This window comes from Palaemon carinicauda, chromosome 40 (assembly GCF_036898095.1).
Source record: "Palaemon carinicauda isolate YSFRI2023 chromosome 40, ASM3689809v2, whole genome shotgun sequence".
NCBI lineage: Eukaryota > Metazoa > Arthropoda > Malacostraca > Decapoda > Palaemonidae > Palaemon > Palaemon carinicauda.
Window position 1 is genome coordinate 18,713,610 of NC_090764.1, and position 7,954 is coordinate 18,721,563.

Genomic DNA, 7,954 nt, shown 5'->3' on the forward strand with positions numbered 1-7,954 from the left:
ACTCAAACAACAAAAAATACCTGCCCAAAAAGTCATCATTTTCATAAGATTTCAGGGGACTATAGTCATAATCCCAGCACTGTATTGTCACCCGCTGTCTTCGAATCACATTGGCTAAAGCCTGTCCAGAGACCAAGAGACTAATCATCATTAAGACTTCACTTACGACTAAGGAAAAAAGGACATAAAATTTAACACAGAAATGTAAAGTATAGATGAAGACTTTGACATCATTATCCCACTAAAGGTTATTGGATAACAGTGCCTGAAATAAGAAAAGTTTTATTAGTAAGAAGCACATTTTATAGTCTTAATGAAGCATGTTAGTGAGCAAACCGTGATCTACCCGATTCCTCTTTAAATTTTCTTACAAACATACAGGATGACCAAATGAACATAACACCACTGCCCTGCATTGTACAAATCAATTCCCAAACATTACTTACAAAAAAATCAGATATAAGATTGGTGGAGAATATTCGTAAGGTGGAATCATAACTATGCATGACATGAAGGATGAAACATAAGGCACAACATCATGGTAATATGATATAAACAGAAACATTGAAATTTTAACTAATTTTACACAAAACATTTATTGCATAGCTATACAGTGTTTGATTTGCATAAAAAGCAGCAGTTGCTTACTATACAACTACAGATACAGCAGTTATTTCTGACAAAAAAATAGAACTAAGGGTTGCACAATCCAACTAGTGCAAGAATACTACAGTCCTGCAAAATAACTATAAATGAAGAACAGTCTTTGTGGTCAAATCAAATTTAGATAATTTCCCAGTTCAAGTTATTGACTTTCTAATCAAAGCACAAAACTAGCTCCTATCCCATAGATTAGTTCAGTACAATCATCCTGATATGCTTGTAGAACGTTGAATAACGTAATCGCCGAATACGGAGGGTTTCCAGGGCACAGAAGGTAAAGAACTAAAACTATACATTTTGACAAAGCTGGCACTGTCAAGAGATGGAAAGCTAAAAGCATTTAAATATGATTTATCTACCCAATTTTTACCTTGCATGTGCATTCCAAAGTTATACATGCATTTACCATTCAACCAACATTCTCCACATGCAAAATGTTTGACTGAGCTAATACCTGTAATAAATGTCCCTATCAAGTAAGGTATCACTGTGCAAGCATTAACCTGGCTGCTAGAACAACAGCGCAATACTGTTGGATTTTTAACCAAATGTTTGAAGATCTACCTGAGGAGGCAGTCAAAAGTGAGATTGAGAGAGATTGGAAACTTGAAGAAATAGCAGTACAATGTACAAGCCCTTGTCCATTTTATTTTTAAAGATACAGTACTCTGACCTTGTATCTTTCGGTGTAATATTTACAACAGACTTCCACATACTTAGATGGTTATGCTACAGCTGTCTTACTTTCTATATACAATACCAATATCTCACCTCCCCAAAAAATCGTTCTTCCCTGGAGCATCATCATAATCGTAAACCTCAATATCTAGCTCTTGGCTTCGTACAACATCTGTCAAGAACTGTTGAGCATTGACAAAAGGTAAAAAAATAAAATCTTTAGGCTCAAATTAATCATATATACAAACATAATTGAAATCAGAGAAATAACACACAAGGAAATTATAACATTAAGCTCATTTTTGACATGCCTTTAACTTGAGAACATAATCAACATGAAGCTGTATTAATCAACATCCTAAACTAATTCAAAAATTAACTCATTGAAAAATTAACTCATTGAAAAATAAAATCACTTCAACCTCACCCATACCAGACTAAAATTCTTTATAGATTATCTGATATTAGTTTCACAATAATACTGTAAAACAGAACTCTTAATGACATTAAAACTCCAATAATATATAGTTAATAGATTTTCAACACAGTTTTTTAATATATATTTGCCCACAAATGATATTCGAACCATTACAAAAATACATCCAGCAAATTGAAAATTGTAATGAAAATGTCCCCAAATCAGTAAACTATAACATAACTGCACCTTGATTTCTCTTATTTCTTTGCTAAGGAAAAAATGCATTTCTTTAGACTGCATATATGGTATGCGCAAACATTTTGGAATCATACGCATGCAAAGAAGTTATAATTAATCTTGCACAAACAGGCAGCATCACCTGCTCAAAAGATCATTAAATTAAGAACCTGTGGAATGAAAAACTATCTACATTCTTTAATGTGGGCTATGTACAATGTATCTCTCCATCCTGCAAATGCATAAACACCAGCTCTAAATAAAAAGTAAATGAGATAAATTATGATAAATATCCATTATCTGACTCAAACAGCAAAAATACAATATCCACCTTTACAAATAACAAAAATCAAATCCCATCATCTTAACCCTTTTACCACCAGGCTATTTGGAAATTTCCAACCCTTTTTCACAGCACATTTTGCAATGTATTTTTTTTTAAATTGCTCTAAAAGACAATGTTTGTCATAGAGAGGTCAGGTTGGTCTCATTCTCTTGGAAAACGCCTGAATTTTCTCAAAAAATTATCAAAAATATGAAAAAAAAAAAAATTTATAGCATTTTTTTGCAAGGACGTACCAGTACGTCCATGGGGGTAAAGGGATGAGTTTTGTGAAACGTACCAGTACGTCCTTTGGGGGTAAAAGGGTTAATACAAATCACATTATGAAATCGGTAAACTTTCAAGTACCCTAATCATATGAAATCAATATACTATACAAGTGTACATAATGTACATAATGCAACGAAGAACACGCACCTCACAACAGAAGTCCCACTTAGGGTTAATCGTGTTGTTGATCGTCTTTGTCTGGAACTTTTGAGCACCCAAGTGTAGAATACAGTAAGGATCCGATTTGCCCATCCCCATGATTCCTACATCTTTCTTCATTAGATTGTGAGCTTCGATAACGTGAATACGAATTACACCCTGTGGATAAAATAGATGTGGATGAGTTTTTCTTTAAATAAATATAGAGCAAGGAAAGAAAATAATTTGTATTCTACATGGCTAGAAAATATATACTACTTATTTTATAGTACAATAAAACATTTCCACTCCCTGATCTTTTGTCACAGACTATTTCACACCTATACTAAATTTTTTATAATGAGGCGCATTTGCAACGACTCGCAGCGGTGCCCTTTTAGCTCGGATAAGTTTCCTGCTATCTGATTGGTTAGAATTATCTTGCCCAATCAATCAGCGATCAGGAAACTTTTACGAACTAAAAGGGCACCCCTGCGAATCGGTGCAAATCTGCCTCACTAAAAAGAATTGACTATAGGTGGCAAGACTTGCAAATAAATCAACAGGCTTGCAGTGAAAAATGTATGTAGTGTATAGTACTGATACTACTTACGGCAGGAAGAGGACACTTCAATTCAGCAATATCTATATCTTCCACCAACTGAATTGGGTAGCGGTTTGGAAGTACCATCATGTATCCAATCTGATCAGTCACAATACTACGTAGGATATCACTGGAAAAAAAAAATTATTTATAACCAAGATTTCAAAATTTATGAGCAAATTGAAATTTCTTTATTTCTTTCAAGAAATTCTATCTAATTTCTCTTCCTCATGTTTTGTTAAAGTTTTTATAGTTTATATAGGAGATATTTATTTTAATATTCTTAAAATATTTATTTTTTCCTTTCCTTTCCAAACTGGGCTTTTATCCCTGTTGGAGCCCCTGGGATTATAGCATTCTGCTTTTCCAACTAGGGTTGTAGCCTAGCAAATAATAATAATAATAATAATAATAATAATAATAATAAATGAAAATTAAAATACACATACCTTAAGCCAGGCATGTCAAATACATCGGCTAAACCAATAAGGTTGAAATCTACATCGGGGTTGTTAAGGAAGAAAACTTGAAGGCCACCAACCAGAGGAATTTGCTTCACTAGCGGTTTCATAACAACTCTCATCTTTCCGCAAATCTGAAAACCAAACTCTTAGTGTACTTGATTGGAACACCCTAAGACTCTTGGAAAAACTGATGAAGAGCTAACAATAACGCAACCGAGCAAATCTAAATAATGGTAATGACGGGTTCTTAATGCAGGGTTTATTAAAGAATATTTCACAGTTTTAACCCTTTTACCCCCAGGGTATTTGGAAATTTCCAACCCTTAACCCCCAGGGGGTTATTCTTTTCCCAGCACATTTTGCAGTATATTTTTTTTTAAATTGCTCTAACAGCCTTAATTTTTGTCATAGAGAGGTCAGGTTGGTCTCATTCTCTCAGAAAATGCCTGAATTTTCTCAAAAAAATTATCAAATATATGAAAAAAAAATTTTAGAATTTTTTTGCAAGGACGTACCGGTACGTCCATGGGGGTAAAGGGATGAGTTTTGTGAAACGTACCAGTACGTCCTTTGGGGGTAAAAGGGTTAAAGAATCATATTTCATAGTTTAACTAATTTTTCTCATCCTATTACAACACTGAAGAGAAAAGACCTACAAGAGCAGTTCTTTATCATTTAGTTTCTACCACTAGCAAGAATAACAACCTTTAATGTACAGTACTGCATATGCAAAATGAAGCAATTAACAATTAAATTGATACTGTACTAAAATCTAAATTGGTATGTTGAAAAAAAAATATTCTAAGATTTATCTGATAGCAAAAGAAAAAAAATAGTCATAGTAATTTGTTCCATTGCAAGTAACACTGAATAATTATATAATTTCACAGTAAAATAATTTAGAACCATCAAAAATCTCTTTAAAGATATGCACTAGCATTTGGATCAATTAAAAATAGTAGATTTACCACAAAGTTACTTTTAGTGTTTAAGTACCAAGTGTAAATGGCCTCTAAATCAGTAAAACTGCAGGAAAGGTATGTAGTTAGCAGTCCCGGAACTATTCAAAGGGTACTCTACATCTAAGGTTTTACATGAAATTAGGTGCTGGTTACCCTCAAGTCTTTGATGCCCATCTTGAACTTTGAGACGCTGACTTCAAACTTGCAATCTCCAGCATACCTAAAAGGGCAAAGGATACATTATTAATTACCATTAAGAGAAATCTAGATCCCACATAATCTCTTCCCAGATAACCTGCATAAGGAACCAGTTTGCAAATCTATGTTAATACAGTATCTGCGAGTTAAGTTACCACTTATACTAGATATTTTGAATCAAGAGAAATCCAAGCACCCATAAATGAGACTTAAATTCCTATCATCATCTATTAGTTTTAACTAGTCCTGAGATCTTATAACTAGGATCTATGTTCATGGGAAAGCTGGTTATTAGTTTACAAATATTTTATAATGGTCCGCAGAAAACAATTCTGAAGTAAAAGGTATGATCTTGAATAGTGCGAGGACATATAAGTTTCCATAGTGAGATCCTCCAGCCTTCTCAATGAACACTTCTCTGCCAACTTATTCATAGAGTTATATATAATAAGGGTTCTCTTCAAAATGCTCTATCCTGTTCTTTTACTGCCTGAACTCCAAACAGGTTAGTTCTTCATTAATCTCCTCAAACAAAGACTTTCTGGACAGTCCTATAGGATTTTATCCTACTTCCATAACTACCGGTACTGCCTTTCTAACCAACTGCTGTTCTTCTCTTCCAACCAAATGTACAAAGTACCTTCATTTTTCATATCTCTGAATTCTCCCAAGCCTCTGAAAACTACTGTAGATATCTACAAACATTACTTGAAACATTATACGATGTTCATACTATGCGCCACACATCTCAACATTCTATGGTCGCACCTTTGTTACTACTGTATAGAGTACTACATCCCTCACATAACCAGAATATCTTTGCTCTATCTATTAATATTTCTAGGAAAGGATGAATTTTCTTTTTACTAAAGTTTTTCAATATCAGGACATGTCTAATGTATTCTGAAGCACATACTTTAACATACTGCATCTGTATACCATTATGTAACTAAAGTTCATGGGTTAAGTTCAGCTAATGTTGAAACTTCCTAATAAATATAGAACTTCTATAAGTTGTATTTGCGAATTTTCTGAACACGGCAAAAAAAAAAAAATGGTGGGACCCTCTTAACTTATCAATATTAAGAGAGTACCCAGTTACTCACGCAAAGTCCATGTCCATGATAATTTCATGACGGGAAGTGTCGTCATAAACCTTCACACCAGAGAATCTTGGAGGCGTGTCTCCTAGAATTATTTTCTCAAACTGGAATCCTGCTAACTTGTAGTCTTCTAGGGCCGTTCTAATGCTTGGTTCAATGGAATACTTGCACAGGTCCTTCACATAATGCCCTGCATATGGCCACAGCTGACGGATGATCTGTAAAAGAAAAAGATATTGAAGAATGTCTAAAATATATATGGCAAACATAGTATAAAAGTGATCTATTATCCAATACGAATGATCTCTCAAAGGAATTTATAGACAGATTTGGGTCTACCTAGACTGATTATCATAAAGAAAAAAAAAAGGAGAGTGCAGTCTAAAGAGAGGTTACATGCAAGCGAGTAGATGTATCAAGATCAATGCATTATTAAACACATATCAAATGGCATCAAGAGATAACCACGAAAGCAGGTTTAAAAGTACCTCAGGATAAAAATTCTTTACAGACAAATTCTGTACAAGAGAAAATGATAAAAAAATTGAGATATTTAGCAGCCAGGCTACAAACTTTGGATATACAATAAGAGTACAACGGTGACAATGCAAAAGCTACGTATTTATGAATTTACAAGGCCGTAACATTGGGAATCAATCTTAGGTCTTTGTGGGAATAGCCTGGTTAAGGGGGAACAAGACTGCCAAGGTATCGTTACGTTAAAAACCTCACCAGTTAAATGCAAGAATGCATTTGGGCTAGGTATAGGAGATGCATTTTTCTATTAATATAGGGTATAGATATTTTTCCTAAACAGCAAAAAAAAAAAAAATACTAAGCAATTGCAAAGAAAGTTTCTGAGGAAGCATTTAGATGGTACAGTTAGACACAGGAATTCCTACCAGACCTAGCTGAGGAACACACAGGCACACCCTTATTGCACGGAGTGTGCTTGCGTTAAGCCACGCCCATCACCATTGCCACCTCTCCAACACTATCCATTTGGTTACTAGCAGCGCAATAGGATACGACGGTGCGCTTCCTCAGAGCAAGGTGTGCCAAGAATGCCTCTGTCCAACTGTACATATTCCACAATACATAAAGTATTGAGGAAAGCAGAAGGTTCATCAAGGCACAGACCCAATCAAATATAACAGAAGGGCTTCAATTTACAAGTAGTTTGTAAAACAAATTTTAGTTAAATTTTGACCTACAACTTCCGGATACAAATGACAACAAATGTAGTCCTGTTTCATATGAAGTAAACATCAGGTTATTGCAAATGCCATTTTGCTTACTGCATTATATATATTGTTTTAATACAGTATTTCTTCATCTTATCACAGTATATGAACTTTTGATAAAATAGCCGAGATTTATGATTTTAGCTGGATTCAAGTTTGTACTGTATCTCCAAATGTTTTAAGTTGAGGACCCCTGTACTCTCTCCAGTCAAGGGAGAAGGAAAATCTAGTAAAAAACATTATATCTATTATATTTTCTCTAGTCTTGGGTACTGCCATAGCCTCTGTACCATGGTCTTTCACTGTCCTTGGGTTAGAGTTCTCTTAATTGAGGGTACACTCAGGCACACTATTCTTTCTAATTTCTCTTTCTCTTGTTTTGTTCAAGTTTTTATAGCTTAAGTAGGAGGTATTTATTTTATTGTTGTTACTGTTTTTTAAATATTTTATTTTCCTGGTTTCCTTTCCTCATTAGTTGCTTTCCCTGTTGGGGCCCCTGGGCTTATAGCATCCTGCTTTTCCAACTAGGGTTGTAGCTTAGTAAGTAAGTAATAATAATAATAATAACAATAATAATACAAATAATAATACAAATAATAATAAATTATAATAAATAACTAACAAAAAATAAT

At 34.0% G+C, this 7,954-nt stretch overlaps 1 protein-coding gene across 1 annotated transcript in view; it reads right to left on the reverse strand.

Moving 5' to 3' along the window:
- Esyt2 (extended synaptotagmin-like protein 2) overlaps positions 1-7,954 on the reverse strand; it is an 83,038-nt gene that overhangs the window by 47,138 nt on the left and 27,946 nt on the right. The window contains exons 3-8 of the mRNA XM_068363396.1: positions 6,082-6,325; positions 4,931-4,997; positions 3,801-3,946; positions 3,361-3,481; positions 2,757-2,927; positions 1,435-1,523 (exon numbers count right to left, since the gene is read on the reverse strand). Coding sequence (XP_068219497.1) covers positions 1,435-1,523; positions 2,757-2,927; positions 3,361-3,481; positions 3,801-3,946; positions 4,931-4,997; positions 6,082-6,325 — 838 coding nt within the window. The remainder of the gene's footprint in view (positions 1-1,434; positions 1,524-2,756; positions 2,928-3,360; positions 3,482-3,800; positions 3,947-4,930; positions 4,998-6,081; positions 6,326-7,954) is intronic.